General features: G+C 39.6%; 1 protein-coding gene across 2 annotated transcripts in view; it reads left to right on the top strand.

The window, feature by feature from the left end:
- Positions 1-7,424: 7,424 nt before the first annotated feature.
- The window catches only part of LOC146562107 (zinc finger matrin-type protein 4-like), a 157,954-nt gene continuing 137,516 nt past the window's right edge, over positions 7,425-27,862 (top strand). Inside the window, exon 1 of one of the 2 annotated variants that reach the window (XM_085293581.1) lies at positions 7,425-7,583. In XM_085293581.1, coding sequence (XP_085149707.1) covers positions 7,497-7,583 — 87 coding nt within the window. In that variant the 5' untranslated portion in view covers positions 7,425-7,496. The remainder of the gene's footprint in view (positions 7,584-27,862) is intronic. The other variant, XM_085293580.1, reaches the window with a different exon arrangement.

Raw genomic sequence — 27,862 nt, 5'->3', positions numbered from 1 at the left:
GTACAAATAACCCCAAATACATCACTTGGTCACATTTTACCTTTTCAGCCATAGTGCATGACAGTTACAACAGTTGCTTGTTTTAAGGATAAAATATGACTACGAGCACCGGCTGGTTTTTCTTTCACTGTGCTCCCAGCCACAGCCACTCTGGTGGCTATGGGGTTTGCTTTTTATGGGCTAGCCGGCTGTGACTGACTGATGGTGGCATTCCCTCTCTTTGTGTGGCAGCTCCAGCTGGAAAACATAAATAAAACGGAGGCAGACAAGGAGCCAAAAGCAATGTGCCAGCCACAGACAGGCATGTGTGCTACAGACTTACAGCATGGCTCCTCACAACAAACTGGGCCAGGTTTGAAAGGCTTAATTGCAGCTGCCTGCTTACAGTAGTTTATGATAATATGAAGTCTTGCAGGCGCACTTGTTTGAAATTCTAGTGAGAATCCTCTCTCTGTCTTTGGTAAAATGGTTCCTGCTTCTGCCCACAGGGAGCCCAGTGAGATTTGTATTTTGTTACTAGAGGCAGAGACTCTACCCAGAATTCCACCAAATTTAGAAGTGGCCTATATTTTGCCTATCAGGCCTCATAATGCATCTGAGTGTTAGCACTTTTTGTGCTCGGGGGGTGCGTCTCAAACGCTGCAGTTTATGACAAATCATATTAAAGATGCACTCTAAATGGCGTAATGCAAATATCTGCCTAATGTGCTAAGCCTGTAAAGGAGGACGGGATGTGATTTTGGAAATGATGTGGGGGGAAAAAAGGGTAGAATTAATATTCAGCGCTCAGTTACAACCACTCCTCCATAATGCATGTCGTGAATACATTTGGCTACAGAGTACTGAGTAATGAGAAGCAAAGGAATCCAGAAATGAGCAAAAATCATCTGGCTCTGACACACTTTCAACTTAGAGCTCCGTTCGGTTGCGAACATGCGGCGGCGATCAAAGAACGCTTCTCCAGAGGGAGCTGTGTGGCCTGGCAGTGAGGCGGGCTCCAGAAGTTCACAGGTCTGATTCCTGCAGCAGTTCTACATCAGTTGCTGGTTGTGTATCCTCCTACCTACAGTAAAGGCAAGTTAACTGTATGACAGCTTCAATAAACACACTGAATGAAAATGTGGTGAAATAAGGCCTCTGGCAACGTGACACATTTCCTGTTTCGAACCTCGCTTGTTGTGACATACTAACCATCTGGACCCGTTGGCAGATGAAAGACTTCTTCCACCTCTAACCTTTTTTTTTTGGTCTCCCTCTCTAACAAATGAAACTGTTCTGACCTGGTATTCTGACCTAGTTGGAAGCAGTGGAGATGTTTTTTTCAAATTGCAGTGCTGACCCTGTTTGCACATAAATGTAGTCCTGCAGCTATGCACCGCCTTTAGACCTTAACCCACATTCTGAAACAGAGCTGGACCATTTCCAAGAGCTTACCCTATCAATGTCTAAATAGCACCCTAGTGTGTGCAGGTAGTGCCACAGCTGCATTGCCATATAAACAGTGTGACTCAGAAACACCATCAGCCTAACACAGCTGCATGAGACACACAGAGGTTAATGGTTCCCCTCTACACAGACTGTTTTACTGCAACGCAAACAAAGCTTGTTCAGCTGAAGTTGGTCAATTGTTGGACAACAAAGAGTAAACAGCACCAGAACATGTGCCTAGAGAAGCCACAGTAAAAAAGGAAGATGACGTTTTTGATTTGCTACAGCAGGTTGATTTAAACAGCAGGTAGGTGGGCGTGATAACTATGTCATTGTCATCATCACATAGAGCAGAAGTGCCAAACATAAGGCACGGGGGCCAGAAATGGCCTGGCAAAGACTCCAATCTGCTGCTGCTGATACAGACCTCCCAACAGTTCAGTTCAATTCAATTCAATTCAATTTTATTTATATACCGCCGAATCACAACAAAAGTCGCCTCAAGGCGCTTCATAGATACAGAGAAAAACCCAACAATCATATGACCCTCTGAGCAAGCACTTTGGCGACAGTGGGAAGGAAAAACTCCCTTTTAACAGGAAGAAACCTTCGGCAGAACCAGGCTCAGGGAGGGGCGGGGCCATCTGCTGCGACCGGTTGGGATGAGAGAAGGAAGACAGGATAAAAGACATGCTGTGGAAGAGAGACAGAGGTTAATAACAGATATGATTCAATGCAGAGGTCTATTAACACATAGTGAGTGAGAAAGGTGACTGGAAAGGAAAAACTCAATGCATCATGGGAATCCCCCGGCAGCCTACGTCTATTGCTGCATGCTCTCTCTTTCTAGTCCCTGTCAGGACTCTTGCTGCAGCATTTTGGATTAACCTAAGGCTTTTCAACGAGTTTTTTGGACACCCTGATAATAATGAATTACAGTAGTCCAGCCTGGAAGTAATAAATGCATGAACTAGTTTTTCAGCGTCACTCTGAGACAGGATATTTCTAATTTTAGAGATGTTGCGCAAATGGAGGAAAGCAGTCTTACATATTTGTTTAATATGTGCATTGAAGGACATATCCTGGTCAAAAATGACTCCAAGGTTCCTCACAGCGTTACTGGAGGCCAAGGTAATGCCATCCAGAGTAAGAATCTGGTTAGATACCATATTTCTAAGATTTTCAGGGCCGAGTACAATAACCTCAGTTTTATCTGAATTAAGAAGCAGAAAGTTAGCGGCCATCCAGGTCTTTGTGTCTTTAAGACATTCCTGCAGTTTAACTTATTGGTGTGTGTTACCTGGCTTCATGGATAGATAGAGCTGGGTGTCATCTGCATAGCAGTGAAAATGTATGCTATGTCTTCTAATGATGCTGCCTAAGGGAAGCATGTATAATGTAAACAGAATTGGTCCTAGCACTGAACCCTGTGGAACTCCATAATTAACCTCAGTGTGTGAAGAGGACTCTCCATTTACATGCACAAATTGGTGTCTATTAGATAGATATGATACAAACCACTGCAGCACAGTACCTGTAATACCTACAGCATGTTCTAATCGCTCTAATAGGATATTATGGTCGACAGTATCGAATGCTGCACTAAGGTCTAGCAGGACAAGCACAGAGATGAGTCCACTGTCAGAGGCCATAAGAAGATCATTTGTAACCTTCACTAAAGCTGTTTCTGTGCTGTGATGAGCTCTGAAACCTGACTGAAACTCTTCAAATAAGCCATTCCTCTGCAGATGGTCTGTTAGCTGTTTGACAACTACTCTTTCAAGGATTTTTGATATGAAAGGAAGGTTGGAGATTGGCCTATAATTAGCTAAGACTGCTGGGTCTAGAGATGGCTTTTTGAGTAAAGGTTTAACTACAGCTAGCTTGAAGGCCTGTGGTACATAGCCGATTATTAGAGAGGTTGATCATATTTAAGATTGAAGGATTAATTAATGGCAGGACTTCTTTGAGCAGTTTTGTAGGAATGGGGGTCTAAAAGACACGTTGATGGTTTGGAGGAAGTAATTATTGAAGTTAACTCAGAAAGATCAATTGGAGAAAAAGAGCCTTAACTTAACATCAATGGTAATAAGAGTAACTGTAGATAATATTACATCTGTGGGATGATTATTGGTAATTTTTTCTCTAATGATAAAAATTTTATTTGTGAAGAAGTTCATGAAGTCATTACTAGTTAACGTTAAAGGGATGGTTGGCTCAAAAGAGCTCTGACTTTTTGTCAGCCTGGCTACAGTGCTGAAGAGCAACCTGGGGTTGTTCTTATTTTCTTCAATCAGTGACGAATAGTAAGATGTTCTGGCTTTGCGGAGGGCTTTCTTATAAAGCAGCAAACTATTTCTCCAGGCTAAATGATGATCCTCTAAATTTGTGACACGCCATTTCCTCTCCAGCTTACGAGTCATCTGCTTTAGGCTACGTGTTTGAGAATTATACCACGGAGTCAGGTACTTCTGATTTGAGACCTTAGTTTTCACAGGAGCTACAGTATCCAGAGTCATACGCAGTGAGGAGGTGAAATTATTAACAAGATAATCGACCTCTGTTGGGGTAGCGTTCAGATAGCTGCTCTGCTCTGTGTTGGTACAGGGCATTGAAGATGATAGCAGTGGGTGGATTATATTCTTAAACTTAGTTACAGCGCTTTCAGAAAGACATCTACTTTGATAAAGTCTACTGTGTAATCAATTATTGTAAATGTAAATGTTATCAGGAAATGATCAGACAGGAGAGGGTTTTCAGGAAACACTGTTAAATGTTCAGTTTCTATTCCATATGTTAAAACAAGATCTAGAGTGTGATTAAAGTGGTGGGTGGGTTCTTTTACATTTTGAGAGAAGCCAATTGAGTCTAATAACAGATTAAATGCCATGTTGAGGCTGTCATTTTTAGCATCTACATGGATGTTAAAATCACCCACAATAATTATTTTATCTGAGATCAGAACTAAATTAGATATAAAGCCTGAGAAATCAGACAGAAACTCTGTGTAAGGCCCAGGTGGACGATAGATGGTAACAAGTAAGACTGGTGTCTGAGTTTTACAGCTGGGGTGGACGAGGCTAAGCATCAGGCTTTCAAATGAATTAAAAGTCTGTCTTGGTCTTTCATTGATTGACAGGCTGGTGTGAAAAATTGCTGCCACACCGCCCCCTCGGCCTGTGCTTCGAGGTTTCTGGTAGTTAGAATGACTCGGGGGTGTTGATTCATTTAAACTAACATAATCATCCTGCTGCAACCAGGTTTCTGTAAGACAGAGTAAATCGATTTGTTGATCAATTATTAAGTCATGTACTAACAGAGACTTGGAGGAGAGAGACCTAATATTTAATAATCCACATTTCACTGTTTTACTCTTTGGTTCAGATGTGGATACTGTATTGTTCTTTCTTTGTGATTGTTTATGTTTATTGCTGGTTTTTAGTTTGTTTTTTGGCTCTTTGGGAGCTGACACAGTCTCTATGGAGATGGGGGGTTTTTTTGGAGGGGGGGGCGGGTAGCAGGAGGAGAGAAGCTGCAGAGAGGCGTGTAAGACTGCACAGACTCACAACAGCCATTCATACTAAACGAAAGTACTTAAGTAATAAACAGTTCAATGATAGAACAGGTCTTGATGCATTCTCAATCATCCAGGAAAGTAAATCTCCAAAAGTTGATTCTGTTCATCTGGACGTATCGTTTTCAGTTGGAGAAATGTTTCATCACTCATCTAAGCCATAACTTTATAATTTGAAAGCAAAACAAATCTGTTAAGTCCATATTTCCAAAAAAAGAGAAAAGAAAATTCGTGCAAAGCGAATTATTGACTTCCTACCATAACAAGAAAGAAAGAATTTGCAAAGATTTTTTTTTAATCCAGTCTACTTTCAGCATGTTGTGCAAATGGGAATAAATATTAGTGCTTGGTGAATCTCAAATAATAATGATGAGACAGACATAGAAGCACCTAATATCTCATTGTTACATTCTAATTTGTGTTGTACAGTTATTTTATTTTCAACTTTAATTTATATATTTTATCTTATTCTTTCCCAGTTAAATTTACCCTTCATTCTAATTTGTGTTGTACAGTTATTTCATTTTTAACCTTAATTTATATTTTATTCCTTCCTAGTTAAATTTAACCTTTTTAATTTTTCATATTTATTTCCTATCTTATTCATAGCCTTTCCTTTTTTGTTTTCTTTAGGTCACGAGCAGTTGTCCAAGCATTTCACTACATATCGTACTGTGTATGACTGTGTACGTGACAAATAAAATTTGAATTTGAATTTGAATTTTTATCTTTCCCTAAAACATTCTCTAACATTAAGCTGAGCTTTATACATGAATGAGATTTAAGTTATTCTACATAACAAGGTTGTTTTCACATGTTTACATAGTTTTGAGTTTCCCCTAATTTGACTACCAAAGAGGATTTTTATTCATTTATTATTTACTGATACACAGCCACACTGAAGTGTTTAGTCAGCATAATCATAGTTAGAATCAAATATTACACATAATCAAAAGTTAACAGTGGTAACAAAATATGTCTGATCATGTTGTCACGGGCAAAATAACTCAATTTGATTTGATGGCAACTGAACTATAAGCCTACATCATATATCCAACTACTGAAAGCGTTATACAGACTCTGAATTTTGAGAAGCTGCTTGAGGATACTGATCAAACAAGTGAGGGGGAGTTTGTGCCTTGCGAGAGAACTTTCCAAACCTCCAGCTGATCTTAAGGTTTGGGAAGGCCTCTGTATATAGCTGAATACAGCTGAGGATTGCCTGGCTCTGCTGCAAATTTGCAAAACATTTTTTTAAAATTTGATTTGATTTTATTATCCTTTGTTTCTTTTTTTTCATTATACACCAGCTTATTTTTCAGTCATCAGTAAAAAATGAGTTTCACAGAATTCTAACAGGCTCTGAGCAAAGTAGTAATTCAAATCAAATAGTGATTCATTCTGTATTTCTGCATTAGTTACGGTTGACTAAGCCTTCATTCACTATTGCCATTTCTTCTTCTGCAAGCACTAAATAAAGCTCAAAAGTTTGGAGTTGAAGTAAATGTTTCATAGCCTTGTTGTCTAGTTGCCTAGTTGTCACCACTCAGACAATACCTCCACCTCAGCACTGACATAGACAGAGAAGAAGTCAAAACAGGAAGCAAAGACATTGCAGTGTTTTCTTTTTCTTTTTTTTTCAAATTTCTATCCACAAAGTCTCAAGTTTTCAAACTGTTGCAGCACCTCCCTCTGTGTAATCTCTGAATCTCTGAGTTTCTGCACAGACACATCATTAAAACAGCTGCAAAAGCCGAAATGATCATATACTCGTGTCTTCCAGTTGGCAACCCATCAGGTTACAAAATCAAGAGACGCAAAACAGCACCAACTTTAACACCACTTATGGTCATGTGACAGGGTCTTTAATTATTCTGACCTGGAAGCTATGTCCATGTTTTATACAGTCTGTGACCATTACGCATGTTTTTGACACTGTCCCCTAGTGGCAGTAGACAGCTACAGCATGCTGTGTAGGTTCTGGATAGCACCCTTTAAGGACCCTTTACTTTGCAGGGCACAAATGTCCTTTACCTCTGCTTTTTAAACTTACTCTGCTGAGTTGTCCAACAGGCTAATCTCAGCACTTAAATGCTAAGGCTGAATGTAATGTCAGGTTAACGATGTATACATGAAATAAAAACTAAAAATGAGATAAAATGAAAAGCTTTTGCCACACAGAATGTCCACTGCTCATGTCAGTAATAACGATACTCCCACATGAATCATAAAAGGCTCTTTACAGACCGTTTCATCCCCAGCCCCGGCTCCTGCCTGCACATCACAAACGACTGAGCTGATGACATTTGCTAATGGGAGATGCGCTGCCTACCTGCTGCCTCAAAGTCAACTGACGTGGCTGATGAGCGGCGCGCGGCCAATGGGAGCGCAGCGGGGCGGAGAGCACGCTTAGATTGTACTACAGTGTAGTACCGCTGCCAGCAGCAGACGCGTCTCCTGCTCACTCCCGCTCTTCAGTATCTTCTTCTGGTTCATGGATTATACAGTTTCCCTCCAAGTGCAACATCAGCTGGCGGTGTTCCCGACGCATTTCCATCAGGGCTACAGCGTGGAGTTACAGGTATGATCTGCACGCGTTACCGCTCTTGTCTGCTTTCTTCTTCTTTCTTTCTTCGCTCGGTTTTTTCTAGACTGTGATGAGAGACGTGCACGCGAGTTTAGGAGTGAATGAGTGTGACTTTATGTAGATGCCTTGCTGCAGGGGACAAGCATGGTTGTGGTGTTGCATGCTGATATCTTTAACACCGAGGTCCTTGTTGCACGGAGGATCCTGTCAGAAGGAGCGCAGCGCAGCTGTGCTGCTGCCGGCGCGCTGCGGCGCACACCGGGGTGAAAAAGTGAGCAGAGCAGCCTGGTTGCTTTAGGTTGACCTTATGTCTCGTGTAATGTCCCTGCGTGCTGAAAAGGTGACAGTCCCTGGTCGATCCCCGAGGGAGTCCCTCTCGATAAGCTATAAATGAAGACATATTCAGAAACAATCTCAGTGTATTAGTCCATTCAGAGATTTAACTTTAAATAATTCAACACGCGGTCCAGTACTGTACACACAATGCTGCAAACACTCTTCTACCCCGGGGGCAAAATCCTCCAATAACCTTTGGAGAGTGTGTGTCACTCTTCACATTAAGCTTTCTCCTGCAGTCTGTAGCTTCTTCATCCAGTGCAGGACAAACTGTAATCATTAAGCGATCAGCTGCCCCCCATAGAGCAGCCCAGGTTGCTCGTAACATGCATAATAACGCCCTTTCTGATTCTTAAAGATGACAAGTAAGATGGATTGGAAGGAGCTGAAGACACCTGTGTCAGCCTCAGGGAAGAGTTTCAAAAGTATTGACTGACCTGAATGGTTCCCAACACCAGATTTAAAAACAGAAGAACTTTTTCTTTAGTTGTGTTTGGTGGTGAATGGAACTGAAGCTGTTCGCTTAGTGTCTGTACAGCATCAGAAGTGGAATGACCAAGTTACCCACTGTAAATGCACTTGTCAACATATAACCCCCACCCTCCCCATCGAAACACACAATTAAATTGCATCATACATTTTTAAGTAATAAAAACAAAACAAAAATGCTGTAGGAATGTAGCAAATCACTCATATATGGTCATATATGCAAATTAATATTTAATTAATTTAAAGAAAGATTCAATAAACATTCAATTTTCAAACTAATGTGAAATTTCTAGCAACTACTTCATGTTTTATACTTTAAAAGGATAAAGAGGATGAATAGAAATCATAAATTATTATTATTATTATGATGATGATGATGATAATGATGATGATGATGATGATGATGATTATTATTAATAATAATAAATTAATGAAACTGCACTTGGTGAAATTTTGTTGCATAACTTCCTTCGTGTTTCTTTGTGGTGATATGTACTCTTTGTGCTCTTATTGAAATTACTGTTATTCCACAGATAATGATAACTTATAATTGTTTGTTTGTTGTGCAGCACAATGCAGCGACTGATACATACGTTCTCACAATGCTCTACACTCGGCTTTTTAATGTTCTTTTTTTTCCAATTGTATCAAAAGTTGTGTTGACCATCAATATTTTTCAGTGTATTGTGTATCATTTAGAAATACTTGGATTGGGACTGGCATATGTGGATGACTATAGGAGCCCTTTTTTCATACATAGATAACTTGCTGACAGTTCTGGCATTCATATCGGGCGCTGGTGATGGCGATGTTTTTTGCCTTAGCCGACATCGACACATCAGTGGGCTGTCAGTGAAAGTTATGTGAGAAGAGTGGACACACACACACACACACACACACACACACACACACACACACACACACACACACACACACACACACACACAAAACATGTCCCCAAGTACTCCAAAACAGGGAAAAAGGCATTTTCCTTTTTAATGCTGTTCCAGCCGCTGACAGTTGCCCTTTTCTCAGTAGCTGCCAGTTCCACTAGTAACAACTGATCTCTGGATGGATATCTGGAGGGTTACACTGTGGCACCACAATACAACACATTCACATCAGTTTAATAAAAATAGCTGGCTTAAATGGCATTAAAATGCAGTATTTCTAACTACAGCAACACCTTGATGCTGCGCAAACCTGGCTCTGCACTGGCAGAAGGCTCTGCGTATTAGCCAGTAGTACACTATATTCCCAAAAGAATTTGTTTGTTTGCCTTCACACACATAAAAACTTAGTTGCATCCTATTATTAATACATAGGGTTTAATATGATGTCAGCCCACCCTTTGCAGCTATAACAGCTTCAACTCTTCTGGGAAGGCTTTCCACAGGTTTAGAAGTGTGTTTATAGGAATTTTTGACCTTTCTCACAGAAGACATTTTTGAGGTCAGACATGTTGGATGAGAAGGACTGGCCCAAAACTGTTGGGAAACAAAGTTGGGAGCATGTCCAACATGTTTTGGTATGCTCAACCATTAAGAGTTCCTTTCACTGGAACTAAGGGGCTGAGCCCAAGTTAGGAAAAAACACCACATTCCCCCCTCCACCAAATTAGACTTGGCACAATGCAGTCAGACAAGTAATGTTTTCTTGGCAACTGCCATACCCAGACTTGTCCTTCAGATTCCTAGACAGATAAGCACGAGTCCTCACTCCAGAGAAAATGTCTCCACTGCTTTAGAGTCCAGTGGTGTGGTGCTTTAAACCACTGCATCCGACATATTGCATTGTGCTCGGTGATGTAAGGCATGGATGCAGCTGCTCGGCCATGGAAACCCCTTCCATGAAGCTCTCTACGCATCTCTACACATGAAGTCTTGAATCTGCCGAAAGCTGCTGTTATTTTACTTGCCCTACCACTTCATGGAGTTGCAGTCATTCCCAGTGGCTTCCATCCATCCATCCATCTTCATCCGCTTTGTCCGGGGCCGGGTCGCGGGGGCAGCAGCCTAAGCAAAGAGGCCCAGACCTCCCTCTCCCCAGCCACCTCCTCCAGCTTATCCGGGGGAATACCAAGGCGTTCCCAGGCCAGCCGAGAGATATAATCTCTCCAGCGTGTCCTGGGTCTGCCCCGGGGCCTCCTCCCGGTGGGACATGCCTGGAACACCTCACCCAGGAGGCGCCCAGGCCCAGGCAAAGTGGCTTCCACTTTGTTATAATACCACTAAAATGTTTAGTGAGAAAATTTCATGACTCTACTTGCACAGGTGGCATCTTATCACGGTAATATGCTGGAATTCACTGAGATCTAGAGAAAGAGAGCTATTCTTTAACAAATGTTTGTAGATTCTATACACCTGTGTTCATGATCGGAACGCCTGAACTCAATGATTTGGCACTATAGTGTATATGGCCGCTGATATTTAATGCCTCCCTTTGTAAAACAAGAAAAAAGTAAGGAGGAAACCCATGCAGATCAATAGAAAGGAAACTTTTTTCAAGGCTGTTTGCTTTCATGTTCTATATGAGTATTGTACGTGTTTTCTTACCTAAGGCTCTTGCAGCATCATTTCAACACATACTTAAGGATCCCAGACACATCCCAGGTGTGTTTTATTCTGCAGCCCCCAGCAAGATGAGAAAAGGAATAAAAGAATTATGCACCATTTTACCAAGTGGGTGCTCAAAGTGCCATCTGCCTTATTTAAAGTAATACGAACGTTTAAAGTTATATCATCAAGTTTCCCCTCGTGCGGAACAATAGATGGCACTGTTGAAGGCTTCCAAGTTTTCCCTGGGACACAAACATTTCTCTTTTAAAGCTCAGCAGTAAGGTTCTGCACCAAAACAGCAACATGTTATAAAGTGTGCCAGATAATAAAGCTCCTTCAACCCTATCTTTAATATTCCAGTGATTTTTTTCAACCACCAAGGATGACTACAATCCTTTCTGTTTGTGAAAACCTTCAATTGAAGAAAAGAGCACTTCCATTCCCCCGCATGCTGTCTGTAATTTGTGATGCCTATAAATAAGAGGCTTTGAAGCTCTGCACTTCCACATCATCAATAATGTGTTTGTTTTGCAGAGTTAAAATTGCTCTGCTTCTTTGTTGCTTTCCATTGCATCCTTCCCAAAGTTGTTTCCATTCTCTCTCCATTATTCCTTTCACAGAAGGTCAACTGAGATGGGGCTTGAGATTTTTATAAATAGCACACAAAGTAACCAAGTGCTCCAACCATTGGCACTGAGCACATTTATTACACAGAGCTTGGAAGTTGTTTTGAAGGAAACAACTAAGAAAACTCAGCTGCATCACAGAAGATAATGTGTGCTTTATCAAAGGTGTGGAATCTTCTCTCAGCTTCCAGACAAGCTCCAGCTCAAATATGCAGAACCACTTGTATCTGCTTATAAAAATGCAGTTACTGAATAAGATGTTAAACAAAGCATCCAAAAAGTGCCCCTGTTTATAAAGAATAAAACAAAGCATGGTTCTTTTTACCTCTTAACCAGGTCATCGGCTATCCATCTAATGTTAGAGTTGTGTATTTAGTTTGTGCTTAACAGGCATATTTTCAGAAATTCAAAATACTCAAAAGCCATTTTATTCAGTGCACCCATTCAGCTGCTTGTTAATGCAAATATTTAATCACAGCCAGACTGCTTTAAGGAGGCAAGAAGGCCACAGTAATTACAAATAATCGCTCGGTACAACCAAGGTATGCAGAAGAGCATCTGTGAATGCACATCACGTCAAATCTTACAGCAGCAGAAGACCACACCAGCAGGATTGGAAAAACACTGCCTGATGTGATGTGTGTCATTAAGATGTTAGGGTCAGAATTAAGTGTGGACAACATGAAAACATGGATCCAAGTTGTTGTTGGTTGTATAATGGTGTGGATGATATTTTCTTGATATACTTTCGTCCCCTTAGTATCAGCTGAGCATTGTTTAAACACCACAGACTACCTGAGTATTGCTCCTTAACCATGTTCACCCCTTTATCACCACACTAAATCCATCTTCTGATGGCCACTTCCAGCAGGATAAAGCATGTCACAAAGCTCAATTTATCTCAAACTGATTTTGCAAACATGACAGTGAGTTCATTATACGCAGATGGCCTTCACGGTCAGCAGATCTCAATCCAGTAGAGATAGTTGATGCAATGGAACAGGAAATTTGCATAATGGGTATGCAGCATATGTGGAATGCTTTTATGACAATATGGAATAAAATCTCAGAGGGATGTTTTCAGGAATTTTTTAAATAGTCCATGCTGTGAAGAATTAAAACAGTTCTAAAGGCAAAAGGGTGTTCAGCCCAGCAGTACTAAGGTGTACCTAACAAAATGACCAGTGAGTGTAGAATGTTAGATTACAGGGTTTTTTTTGTTAAGGCCTCCTCCCTTTATGTGTTTTTAAAGACATTATCTATCTTAACCCTAAACCCAGATGTTAAAGGGTTAAGGACTTTAGTGAAATCAAGCCAGTAGATGGAAAAATAATTATCCATGTATTTACTAAGGCATTGGTCGAACACAACGCTTGTTTCACCTTGCTTGCAAACACTTCTGGTGTCCCAAAAGAGTCTTTTAAATCTTAGATGCATGGATATGTCACCTTGTAGTTAAGTGCTTTTGTGTAAGCTGTTATGGATGTAATTTCCAAGTTACTTTAACTACAGGATCATCCAACAGGTTTGTGCTGTCATGTCCCAAGCCACGCTATGTCTCTGACAGCATATTATTTGATTATTTGAGTTTGAATCCTCCTTGATCTCATGCCCACGCTGGGAAGAATTAATCTCATCAGACCGACCAGTGTCACTATTTTATTGTTGCACCGACTCAACATTTGCCCTAAATGTCTGTTCTGGCTGAACACCAAGCTGATTATATTACTGAAGTGCAGGCAGTATGCCCAGTGTGAGTGCTAATGTTTTCACTCAGCAGATCTGTGGATGCCGCTTGGGTCACACTGCATGGGAATAGGCCACTTAGCAGCAAACACAAAGCAAATGGTCATTGTTTCGACCTCAAGGCATGACATTACAATTTGGCCAGCCTTTGCCTCCCCAAAGCCAGAGCAGCAGAATAATAGAGACAGAATGGGAGGCAGATCAGTGCACAGGTCTGTGGAATAGGATGTAAAGTGTCTTTGCAGCCTCGCTCAACCAGTCCGGCTAATTTGCCCCCCTGAGAGCAATGTTAGAATCTCTCACATGGCCCCGGAGCACCAGCTGGACAAAATGCTGCCGATGATAGAGTAGGCAGATTCTATAGAGCTTACAGCTCAAAGTGTGCACGGAGAAGTGAGACAGCTGCTCTTATTATATATGTACTTTCCTTTGTTCCTTCCTTACTAAATCCTTGACCAGCACCAAGTTGCTTCAGTTCCATGTACTTTTAGATGATTTCCTTTTTTTTTTAGCTGCATTTCCTAAAAGACACTATATTTTCTTTCAAACATGCACTGCTTTTCAGTAATCTGAAGGTGTCTGAACTTGTCAACTTTAGAGTTAAACTTTTGCAAAGAAAAAGCGTTAATAGTCTTACTTGGCTGGACCTAGCAACATTGGCATCTAACATTTATTGCAGTCTCCGAGAGCAGTTGCATTAATGGAAAAGTATGCACAAGATACTGACTGTGCGTGTCTGTTGTGTATCTAAGCTAGTTGTTCTGCTTGCTTAAGAGCAAATGCATGCACATATGTGATATTAACTCTTACCAAATATCTACAAGTTGCTATAAAAGAAAATTATCTCTCTGTGGACTTTTACTTCAGCCAATCAGGAAGAGAGACTTGTGTAGGAGGGTACAAATTTTTAGCAGCACTGTGCCATGCACACGAAGATGCAGACATGCACACAGAAACAGGCAGAGAGAGAGAGAGCCTGCTCTTAGTGACAGTGGTGGCGAGAGTGAGAGTGTGTACTGTGACAAACAATGGCACTAGTATGTCTGAATAATAACGTAAAAGTGACATGTATGACAGAATTAAATCATTTTGTCAAAGTTTAAAAATGGTCTTATATGACATTTAGCAAACCCAAAATCATCCTTCAGTTTCCCATGAAGCAGTGATGGTGTGTAACTGGGCCAAAACATTGTGTGTCATGTTCTCAGTAAAGGTGAAAATTGAAAATAAAAGTATGTGACATTAAATTGCATAAAGAATTTGACTGAAAGCGCTTGATTTGAACCAAAAGAAAAAAATTATGCAGGCTTGGTATTTTTAATTGCAAATTGTTAAGGAAAGGGAATTACTACTTACCTAGCAAATACCCAGACAGTTAAATATGATATCATCTTAAGTATCTTAAGTGACTGACTGTCAGTTTAGAGCCTTTATTGCCTTTTTCAGATAAAGTCTCATCCAGTTATTTTGGTATCATGTTTTTTCTGTTAAAACCTTCTACAAATGGGCAATAAAATAGGTGAACATTAACTAAACTCAAACACTACCACTAACCCCAGATGTGTCACTGATGACCCTCTTAGATATAAGGATAAGACAATGCTTGTATTTCATGGGTTGTTGCCTCTCATTGTGGTGTCTGCAGAGATTGAAGCTCATGTCTTTTGGGATATGTAAGCAGCAGACCACCCATTACATTGGCTAACAAGATTTGCAATTAGGCCAACCATGAGACCTCTACTGAGACTGAGAGTGAAGTCCTTTGCAATCAAGTTGTGGGGTAATCAACATTCAGAGAGTGGCAGGAACAGTGATTACTACAGACATCCTGCTTGGATTTGATGATGATGCCAGAGATGGTGATAAAGAGGACAATGAAGATGAGGATGGTGACGACGATAGTTATTGTATGTAAAATGGATTCAGTTTTGTCATATGTATATATCAGTGTTATTGGATTTCAGTTCAGGATAACTTCAGTCGTATACAGACAGTCCTGGTCGGGTACAGATTGATTTACCACTAACTGATTTCTTCTTCTTTTTTTGTGTGTCAAAACTGTCAGAGTTCAGTTTTACAGATGAGATTTAGTTCAAATGATTTGAGTGAGAACTGAGAATGAATTTCAAATGATTTTTTATCCATCTCTGAATAAGCTAAAGGAACAATGCATGCTAGAAAGCAACGTCACCAGTGTAGCTATTTAGATACTGATTCCTTCATTAATACCGTATCAAGATCTAAGGCTTTTGCTCTGATCCAGATTAAAATTCTACTCAAACTAGTCAATCACAGTTTAACTAAGAAGAAAGTTTGTAAATCATTGTCATCAATCTTTGAAGCAAAAATGTCAGATATTTATTATCTGGGTTTTCTGTGTTTTACTAAAAAAGCAACCTGCTATTTTCCTTTTTTATTCTGTCTTGGTGAACACCAATAATAGATATTTCCAACCCTGGGAGTTTTTAGTGTCCAGTCAAACCCTAAAAAGTCAAAGTCCAGTGTCCTCGCTGTCCCTGAAAGAAGGAAGCTTAACTCTTTACATATGTGCAGTTAACAGGTAGTTGTGAATGTAAAACCATGCTTAAAAGAAAGTACACCTTCTTTCAGTAGCCTACCTCCTTCTTATTGTGTTGTCTAATCTCAACAAAACATTGTACGATCATCTTCACACAAAGAGAAATGATTAACATCTAGATGTTTGTTTGTTTTTCTAAAGATTTATTATAAATCCCAGTTCTGTGGGTTTTCATGTTCATTGTCCTCTTGGACTGATGACCTCACAGTTGACCCTACAATACTTGATGGTTGACTCAAAGATGTCAAGTTGCCAGATTCTGTGGCTGGAAAACAAGCCCAGCTCATTACCCCTCACCACCACTGTGACTGACAGTTGGTTATTGGAGGTGTTTAAGCTGATATGCTGTGTTTGCCTTTCACTAAATGTAGCTGAATAAAAATAGATTCCAAATACACAAAATCAGTAGTAGCCCAATTAATACTAGTGGGGTATAAATATTGTGTTTACGTATGCGTAAATAGCTTTACAAGGGATACTGATAGTGAGAATTACTACAAAAGGTCATATTAGTCATACTGTGATTTAATTGATACGTTCTACATCTGTGTGCTAGTGAGTGTGTAAGTAACTGAAACAAAAATCAGTGTAGATCTGATTAACAAGAAGAATTATTGCCATTTTATTCTGTAATGCTTTGCTTTTATTTAGTTATGGCATTGATCCAGGAGTTCTCTGCACCATCTCTGTCTTCCACTCAGCATAGATTGAGCTATGGGACTTTCAGATGGCGTTTTCTTAGTCAGAGGATTATTGCCCACGTTGGATTTTACACCAATATCTGGCCCCAGAGAACAGTGCTGGAGGCCCTCCAAAACTGGTGACCGACAAGCTCACTTTATTCCTTATAATAATTCATTGTCAGCAACAGGTGAGCAAAGATAACTATAGTCCCATTTATTCACACAGTAGAATACTGGCCATTGTACCATATCACTGATTGATTATTTCTGCTGTGCTGGACATTTAGCACCCATTTGTTTCACTTGCAAAGTCAGGCAAAATGAGAAAAATGGAGGTGCTGTGGAGAGGACTTAGGGTGAATGCGAATAAATAGTGGACCATGAGGTCTATACCTTTTGAAAATTTCGTCATTGCAAGCTGCTCAGATTGCAATTTTGTTCATTTTCTATGCATCAATTTTCAGACAAAAGTGGATAATGTAGGTTTCAGAGTAATGCATCAAAATCTAAAAAGCTGAGTTTTTGCGTTTTTGAATAAAGCTTGCTCTTTCATCATGAGGGTTTCAGAGACTAGGAAAGCTGAAAAATCATTTAACATGATTCATGCCATCATAGAACTGTAAAAGTCTGCAGTGATCAGAATTATTGCATTCTTCAACAACTTCAGCAACTGTTCCAAGTGACTTAGAGAGTCATACTTAAAGACAATCACTGTGGATATGTAATAAATTGATCAATTTATTACATATCTACAGCACATGTATTACTACAGCACAGCTTGTCTAGATCTAAACACAAATGTAACAAAAGCTCTAACAATGGTTGGCTGGTGATCTCACATGAAAGCTTAGCCCATGGTCAGTGTTGGCCCAATGTTGTCAGTATGTACTGGCTGCAAATTCTGCTGGTTTGACCATTATCCTAAACAGTGCTGGCAAAGGGTTTCACTTTACTCATGGCATTTCTTCATAGTGGTCATTGGGGTTGGACAGTCAGTTGTTAGTTCACTTATTTTTACAAGTAGGTGGTCCACTTGTGCAAAACTTAGTTTCAGACCAAGATTCTGCATATGGAAACTACTCGCCACCCGCCACACTTTGACTTGGTTATCAGAAGTACTTTACAAGTCTACACACACCCAAACACTGGTTCTCCTCAGACCTGGTATCGTCAGCTCTAGTTGCACTTCACTGTGCCAAGTCATGAATACATGCATTTCCACTACACTGTTGTTTCCCTGGTGGTCTGCATGGGTCACTGGAACTAATCAGTCAAGATCTTAACCAAAACAAAGCTGTTTTGTGCTTATTATTAAGCACAAAAACAGTTATTGTAACTGTTGGCGATTTAACTTTAATCTTTCTAATTTAGAGATCACCTTGATTTTATTTTTCCTGTTAGAATTGCTTACAGAGTGGGATTTGGCGATTGTCCCATTGTCATTTGGTAAAAATGTTTGCCATCACTGGGCTGTATGTTTAATAGAGATGGCACGATACCACTTTTTTATGTCCGATACCGATTCCGATATCATAAATTTGGATATCTGCCGATACCGATATGAATCCGATATAGTGTTTTTTAATCAACAAAACTGTTTTTTAAATATCTTGCTGCATTTTGTATAAGTTCATACTCAAGTTTAAAACAACAACTACACTAAAGCTATTCTGTTATACCTGTATGCAAAAAAAATATTTCATAGTTCAGCAATACTGATCAATCTAATAAACTTAAACCTACACCATCCTCCCTATTCTGGTATTTTAAAGAGTACTTAGCATAAATATTAAGCAACCTAACTAATAGGGTTCCAACTCCCAGCAACAACAAAAATAAATAAATAAAAAATAGGGAACCACCCCTCACGCTCCACCTCATGATGCTTAATCGACGTAATCAACCTTAATTTGATGCAGTGTGAAAAAAAATGCACAGAAATCAATTATTTTTCAAGAAATATTAAATAGATTCAACATCTTTCTTCAACAAAATTGCAGACTGCACAGATGGTACCTTCCCAAAGGAAAAAGTACTATAGCTTACTAGGGTATATATATTAGACTTAATAGTTACTATATACAGTAATGGACTTCTATTCATTTTACATCAAATTAAAACTTTGGGTGTCAGATAATTATTTATTAAAAGCTAGACATTTTAAATGAGAATAAGAAAGAAAAGTATGTCTTTGTGCCCCCTTTTCCCTGTTCATGCCCTATCGGCCCCCCTGGCTAAACTTTGCTAGATCCACCCCTGCACAGTTACCAGCCGTCAGCTACGTAGAAAAAGATCCTCGAGTAGAAAGTAATATTAAATACATTCTAACAACAGCTGATCAAGCTTAAACGTGGTTTCCTCTTTCTGGTGCAAAGTGGGCCAAAAGCAAACCAGAGAGACGGACTCGCTACAGAAAAGCCGATCAGCTGATCATTAAGCAGTTTCATGATTGAAGTAGCAGCAAGAAGAGGCAGTCGCTCCATATATCGTTTGTTAAGCTTAATGCAGGAATGCTTTACAAACATTCAGAGATGGACTTACACACTTGCTTTACTTCTCTCGGGAATAACTTTGTCGGAGATGAAATGCCGGGTTGCTAGCGAAGCTCCAAATGCTATCCAGACCACCGACAGGTCCCGCATGCCACAGCCGCTCTATCACGTGATGCATACTGCTCCGACATGCTAACGTTCTGAGGTGAGTTACAAGTTTTGTGAGGTGCTTTCGTGATATTTAATGGATCGGATTACATTTTTTATTTTTCTCCGATATCCGATCCAGTAATTTAGGTCAGTATCGGACCGATACCGATACGTAATATCGGATCGGTCCATCTCTAATGTTTAACATGCAGATTTTTTGGATATGAATGAATAGATCTGACCACTGGGACCATTACATTCGGCAACAACATGCACCAGTGCTGAATATATAGGTTGCACAATAATACTGTTTTACCTCAGACATATAAACTTTGCTATGGGTCATTCGACTTTGAAGTTATTACTCTGCCTCCTCAGATGTGGTCCCAACTCTGCCAGCAAGAGTTCAAAATGCCCCACTAACATCTTGAAATATGTACGAAAGCAGTCATGATACAGCCTCAACTCCTGGATCAAACCATGAAATTCTCCCTGCTGCTGCCTTCGTTTGAGAACTGGATGAATCCAGAATCTCAGTTTCTTCCTTTTCTTGTTTAGAAAGATCAGGATCAGCTCAACATCAACTTCTTTTTGAGGATGGATTTTCTGCATATGAAATGAAATACAATACTTTTGGTGTATGTATCAACCTAGTATTATGGCAAAAGGTGTAATAGACACTCCGGTCCACCGTGTCCATTTCACGCTTCGCCTCTCCAAAACATGAAATGTACACGCACGCAGAAGATGCAGTAATCCGAAGTACCAGCACAGGGAAATATTTTATTTCAAGCCAGCATGAAGATAATCACAAGAAAGCATTTAAACAGACATTATTAGCACCTTTACATGTATATACATATTAGCTGCCTAGGTTCATTGTTTCTGATGACGAAGGACCCTTGATTGTACTTAATACGTTTTCTGCTCACTACCAACTTTGTAGCTTTAAATATATTATCTCCCCTACTGGTAATGTAACGTCTGCATGCATTTAGATTTCACATTTTAGAGAGGCAAAGCGTGAAATGAACACGGTTGACTGGCGTGTCTATTACGCGCTTTGCCGTGATATCAGGTTGTGTATATATGGTACAGTTCACATTTGAAAAAAAAAGATTTTTCCACTACATGCTCAGTGTTTAATATACTGCTACTGGTTAGAGGAAGAGAAAGAGAGATTTGACAGTTTCATCCTCCAGGCCCAAAAGAGAATAACATATTTACCAGTAGGCTAGTCTAACTTTCCTAAATGATGGATGATTTAGCCTAGAGTAATAGGTGAATACAAGTGGAAGGATGCACAGCCAAAACAGCAATATTTCATAAAAGTCACATTGGCTCTTTTCAAGAAAAAAGAAAACCTTTTTCCACCGTTGAGGCCTGTTGTTCAATTTGTTTTTATGTGTATAACATGGTTTACCTGTCTCGCCTCGACTGTGGACTGTGCCCTCTTCACACACAGAAGAGTCCTTCACAGACACACTCACGTACTACCGTCTCTTTAAAAGCACTATTACAGTAAGCTCTAAATTAAAACCAGCACTCCTTCTGTTTTTACTCATTTTAAAATGAAGATGGTGAAGCTCCTCCCTGCATGCAGAGAAACATGTTCTTATTGAAAGTCAAACACAAGTCAAACACATAAAACCGATCAATATATATGAAAACCGTGATCAATATGTAATATATTTATATAAATCTCCTAATAATCCTTATAATTAGGCTACAGTCAGACTTCGGAAAACAGTGGTTGGAGACCGTTGGAGACGGTGTGCAATGAACTTGGAGTCTTGTTGCATTAGAAATGGTTGCTTTGAAGATGGGGACCAAGTCTGCGACCAGTTGTACTCTGATTCAAACCCTTGCCTATCCGTCCGAGAGTAATTGCAATCAGTCTGAGTCGCACGACAATGACTTGGAGACAAGTTGCCTTCCACCAGGTGATCTGTGCAACTGCCTTGCAGTTGAAAGGGTGCTGCACTCCTAACCTCTGGGTTTCCATTTTTGAAGTTGTACCATGATAGTGTGATACATGCTGACTGTAGTTTTGCATTGTTTTTTGGATATTGTTTCAAAATATGTAAATATTATATAGTCAGTTATTCATGCCATGCACATTAATGCTCCCTCCATGCCATCAGTGCTGTGTGCTGACAGCCAGTTTCATAGTCCCTCTCCTCTGTAGCCTGGAGGATGCAGCTTTCATTATTTCCAAAAGGAATTTCAAATTGTGAACGGTCACACCACAGGAATGCTTTTCACTTCAACTCTTAAAAGAGCTCAAATTCAGAGGACTGTCAGAATTGCATTTTTAATGTTTGTGGAGGCAGTAATCAACTATGTTTTTCAGAAGTTTTCTTGTGCCCAGGGACTGATTTACAGATCAGATCAGAATTCAGTTTTCCATGAATTTAGATTCTTATTTCCAATGCAGGAGGTAAGAGTGTTGAATATGCACCCAATTAAAAATTCCCTTAGCAATTATGTTATTTGGCAAGCACTTTGATAAAATTACATAACTTAAAAATACAATGAAGTGTGCCATTAGTGGAGTGTCTCATCCTTCAGATGAACTCTTGGAAAGCTGCTGGTTAGTGGTTCTGCTCTGCAGCGTCTCTGATCGTGCCACAAACAGCACTCTGCCTCCTGCAGGTTCTGGAGACCGTCCCACCCATGGACCAGATTCTTTTTGAGGAAGTAGTAGGATGATATCAAGAACTTCCATAACAGCAGTATGGCCAGTAAGCCATCGTGTAGTGAAATAGTACTAGAGGCTGGGGTCCTGTAGCTCCTGTTAGAACAGGCTCTCCAGTAATCACAAGGTTGGTGGTTCAATCAATCTACTCAAGTAGAGTAGAACAGCATGATGTAAGAAACAGTGCATTTAGAGACTAGAAAAGTCACTGGTTGGCATGACTGAATTTCAAAATAGAAGCTAGTAAATTGATTGCTGGTGGTAGACAATAAAAAAAAGCCAAAACCAGACGGTCACCAAATATTTCTGCGTATCCGTTAGTCTTTGTGTGGGAAGTAGGGCTGCCACGATTTGTCGACTAGTCACGATTATGTCGACTATCAAAATCGTCGACGACTGATTTAATAGTCGACGCGTCGTTTGAAGCTTTGTAAGATCACAAAAGACGCAGGAATAAGTAGCAGGATTTAAGAGTGTAATAACGGACTGAAACAGAAGATGGCAGCACTGCATGTACAAGGATGCCAGCTGCCGTTAAACCCCGAAGAAGAAGAAGAAGAAGCAGCTGTGTCCCAGAAATCATAGCGCGGCCCAGCTTAGTTTCCAACAATGGCGGCAGCTAGTTAGTTTTAATGTTACTCTTATTATTCTTTCTGGGTCAGAAAATAAACGTTTAACGTATTTTCAGGCGAGAATGTAGCTGTGTAAACCTCAAATATCGGCTCAGTTTATCAGGACACCACATATTTTCAAAAGCGCTCCGACGTTTTCGGAGACGTCTGTTACACACCAGCTCGATAGCTAGCCGGGGGCTAGGTCACTAGCGCGGTGAGAACACCGGACTCCCGGCAAATTGTTTTCTAACCCACCGCCGTCTTTCGCTACTCAGGTTAAATATATATGAGTCACTTAGATAAATTAAAAATGTTGTTGTTTGGCTTTTTTTTTTTGTATTTTATTTGTTCCTGAGTAAATCGGTTTGTCTGAGATTAAAGTTATAGTTTTTACACAGCTGAATAAACGTCAAGCAGACAGCTGATTATCAAAAGTGTGAGATGCTGGAGAATATACTCCGTTGTCCTGTTATATTTTAGATAGCAAGGAGTTCATTAAACTTCACCGAAACAATCTGCAAATTTCATTAAAATTGAATAAACTATCATCTTGTCTTTATTTTTAGTTAGCACCTTAAACACTTAAAGCTGTAAGATAATGATAGTTATATAAGAGCAGATGCTGCTGGTGCAATAAGCTGTACGTTTTACGTCCAGTGGATGATGATCTGATTAGTCGACTAATCGCATAAATAATCGGTGACTAGTCGACTATCAAAATAATCGTTTGTGGCAGCCCTAGTGGGAAGCAGCGGAATTGTGCTGCCTCAGGGCCATGAGAGAGTAGACATACAGATTAAATGACTGCATTTTGTGTTTATTTACATTTTGCACAATGTTCTAACTGCTGTGGAAACTGGGCTGTATAACTACACTAGCGCTTGCTTTCTACAATTTGTCATAGTCAGCGTCATAGTTAAGCGTAGTGAGAAATTTGCATACTGTGAACTTTTTTAAGAAAAGACCTTATTATGATTTTACGTGATCAACGCTTCAGCAGTTCTTTGTGGCACGAGCTCACTCAGGGCTCTGCAGCCCCTCTCTTTCTCATGCTGCTACTCTTAATGTGTGGAGCTACTATGATTAATTGGCAGTTTTACTACTTGCTATACTACATATGGAATAAATGACCAACTTCTAATTTATGGGTTTCTACAGTCCTCCATGTGTAGTCATAATTCTTCATTAAATAGCTCACAATTTATTGGTGAAGCTTACTTTATGTTAGGAGTTGAGGGTTACTGTCTACTGTCTATAGTCTGGTTCATTATTTTGCCAATAGATTATTATTTTGGCTGAAGGCACATTAAAAATGATTTCAATGAGCATCCCTCTTTCTGCAGAAATACAATAATATACAACTGAGCACTAACTGAAAGTGTCTCATTTTTGTGTACATTTTGGTATTATTTAGATGGCTTGAATTCACTGGGAGGATTGTAGTCTCATTTTAAAATCAGTTAGTAATAATAATAATAGTTTGCTAATTATGAAACATCTTCAGGCCACCCATAAAGAGAAAAAAATATACTTAATTTAAATTTGGCCATCTCCTTGTGCAATGCTGCACAACGTCCACCCCAGCTGCTTTTGTTAGGTCAATGCCTAGAACTCCTATTCTGACCATTTAGACCTGTGTCTTTGGTAAGTGCTGGATTTCCTCCACTGTACCAGAACTGTGAGCCTTCAACATGAATTTTTATTTGTAGTAGAGAACAAAGTTGAAAGGAGACAAATCTGGTAAGGTGTGTGCTGAGTGAAGATCGTGTTAGTGTATCTGAACAGATCCTTCTCTGTGAACAAGTGTGTATTGGCACGATAGCATGTGTCACACTTGAAGTTGTTTGCTGCAGCGAATGGTCTCCTTGAGACCTTTAGGAATTTTCAGGAAAAACAAAAATTTGCAGTCACATCTGTGGTTTCACTAGTGAAGAGAGTGGTGAGTGGACCAGCAGGGACTGGCAGCAAGAAGGTGGCTGGTTTAGGGTTGAAGTAGCTGGTCGGGACATGTGGGAAATCTGGAGTGCACACTTTGGTGTTTACAGTGCTGGAAAACAGCAAGGAAAATAGAAATCCGAAAGGATAACAGTAATGGAGTCTGAATTTTTATAACACCATGGCTAACAGACAATCTGGCAGATAGTGGGTGGTGAGAGCTCATTTATAAATACTGCAGCAACGTGATTAGGTAATTGTCCTGGTGTGCCAGCCAGCCAGAATCCTACAAGAACCAAAGCCCAGCCAAGAGGGAGAAAGAGAAAGAAAGGGAGAGTAAGAGTGAGAGTAGAGGAAAAACCAAACAAATGGACATGTTGGCACTGGAGGCATATAAAGATCACGATAAGGACATGTAAAGTGATCTGCTGTATGAGGAGTTAAATGACATTAAATCACAATGGATTCTTTTTACATTGTATTATTATAAAGTGTGACTTTTTATCCAGGAACTTTGCTTTTGTAACTCCAGTACAGCAACTGGATCTGATCGTCGCAGCTCAAAACAATGCTTACAGTTCCCCAGACACTGCTCATCACACTGTATACCTAAAAATAGCAGCGGGTCGTTTTTTTTTTTCTTCTTTTTTTCAATTTTCAAGATATCAGAGTTTGTGCAGCTCTTCCAGTCCTAAAAGCTGCCAGTATGATCTGTATCATGGATGGAACAGCACGCAAAAGTAAATTATCAACTGAAAAGGTGCAACATGTTCCTTTTAGATGTATTGTTTACACATAACAGGGCCATGTGGTACATGCTTCATTTAAGGATGCCTTTACATCTGCTGAGGTAATATTTGAAGCTAGAGGGCAACATGGAGATCAAAGAATATATAGCCTCTTTTCAACTAGTTCCTTGAATCTGCTCAGTTTCTGTCCTTTTCCATTTTTAAGGAATCACTCACATGACTCATCAAGTGATACCACTGATTGGCCAATTTGTGGCATGCAGTCTGTTGATGTCATATTTTCAGACTCAGCTTGCGTCGAACCCCAGCTGAGCAGGTACTACCAGTACCATGTACTACCACCTAATGGAAAACCCTAAAAACTGAATTGAGTCGAGTCAAGCTGAGCTGAGTAGGTACAAGTGGAAAAGAGCCATATGACGGAGCAACTGGTAAGTGGTAAGGACAGAGACAGAAAAAGTCTTTGAACTTTAACATCAAATTAAAACATCAAGTAAAAGAGAAATCACTGGTGGACTGTGAGATTTAAAAAGAAATGTTCAAAAACAAAAGCAGCCGCTGAATTCCTTGTTTTAGGAGCCTTGAAGAATAATCCCAAATAACAAGTCAATAGAAAGAGTGAGTGAAAGCATCTAAATCAGCAATTTGTGGAAGCAGGAGCTGTACTTAAAGTTGCTAATTTCTTGTTAGCAGCAGAAATCCAAAGGCAAGATTTAACGAAAAGTCAGAAAGGGCATGACAGCAGAATGACCTCTCACCAAACGTAAAGCCAAAGGTATGGCATAAGACAGGAGGAACTTAGAAAAGTGTGAAATTTATGGGGCATCTGTATATCTGTTCCAGACAGTGTCTCCAGCATGAGTCTCACAGTAGCCAAGTCTGTTTATTACTGATTTAAAGAAAAAAAGAGTAAATGTTGAGTACTGTCACATATACTTACTGAATCAAAGAAATGTTATTTCCTTTGACATCAGTTAACTTTTACTCTACATCTGAAAAAAACCCTGTACAAACACCATTAAAGTCAGTCTTTATATATGATGACAAAACGTGTGCACTTATAAATAGAAATAAAAGCTAAAACATGACAAAGATTCTACCTTTTCCTCTTTGTAATGTTGGCTGATGCCAGGGCTGTGCAGAGATGTTTGAAGGGGCGGGTGCTCAAAGTTAAAAAGGGGCACATAGAAACAGGCTGAATAACAACAACCCACATTCATCAAAAATCTAATATGAAATCACATCATACTGTATCACTGTCATCAGGTGTGGACAACACAAACCAAATGTAGCCCGTGTTTTTAACTGAAGGGGTACAATGTTCTGTTGAGGGGTTGCTGCTGCTCCTGGTGGTGTTAGAGGACAGGGCTGTGTTGATCTGAGACGGTAGACATTTAAAAAATCCATAGGAAAGATGGTAGCTGATTAAAGACGTGTTATGAGATAATAATAAAAAAATACAAAGATTGGTGACAGCGCTTGGAATCATAAGGCAAGAGGTTAAAAAAACTGTGGGAAATAAACTGAAACCAGAACATTAGTAGGGCAAAAGAGCGGGGTTGTCGTGGTAGTGTAAGAATGTAACAAAAAAATCTATACACATAAAACACACACACATGCACATGCAGTGACATTTTATACCTTCTCCAGAGTACTGTATATACTATACCACAAGTTTGCGTCATGGTGCTGATCCAGAATCCTCATTGTTTATTCTTAATGGTATAATAATAAAGTAATAATAATTAACTTACTTTAAAGCAAACTATGTTCCCTAAAACGGTGGACAGAGCTACAGACCCATGACGACTTTACACAGTAAGCTAGCAGCTAATGACCAGCACTTCTTGTGCAGTTAATAATAGGACAGTTAATGTTATGAATTTGAATTGAACTTGCAAGCCAAAAATTCAGTAAAGACCAAATGGACTGTGCGGGTTTTAGGATGACTGCAGTTCACTGGAATGTTTCCTAGATTGTAGCCTTGTTGGTGTTGTATTTCAGCCTTTGCAAATGCAAACTTAAAGGTATTGTAAGTCATTTTTGCACTAATAAATATATATTAATTGATGTGTATTTAAAACAACAAATTCACATAAACAGAAATAATTAAACAGAAATAATTGATTACAACTTAATCAACTTTAAAATTCCACTAACGTCAGCTAGCAGCAATTAACAACAGCGCTTATAAGAAAAGTTTAGGATATTCTCAACAACTCACCTCAGTATCGCTGTAGTCGGTCAGAAGTGCGCTACACAGTCTCATCGAATCATATCAGTCTCCTTTTACAGAGTTTTACAATCTCCTCTAAAGTAAATAGATGTGAACACCCGAGCTGAGCTAAGCTGTCAACATAGCTGAGCTGAAGTAAACAGAAGACTGACAGCATCTACTCACTACATATGAGTAGAAGCCAAAGTTGTTTGTCCTGGAGTGGCTACTGTAGCTGGGATGCACTTGAAATGGGAGGGGTAAGAAATAAGAATTGTACTGATATCAATCTGCAATGTACTGAAATCTAGTGATGAAATTTTACTTATAGTACCTTTAATTTTTAATGGCTTCATTTTGTGATATCATCATATTGCTTCCCAAATATGTTTCCATAGTTTTGT

The sequence above is a fragment of the Mchenga conophoros genome, linkage group LG12 (genome assembly GCF_057382185.1).
Source record: "Mchenga conophoros isolate Kocher_MC1m ecotype Shallow Benthic linkage group LG12, M_conophoros_male_GT1.1, whole genome shotgun sequence".
Classification (NCBI taxonomy): Eukaryota; Metazoa; Chordata; class Actinopteri; order Cichliformes; family Cichlidae; genus Mchenga; species Mchenga conophoros.
Note: the sequence above shows the minus strand (reverse complement) of the source record. Positions and strands in the feature narration are given on the sequence as shown.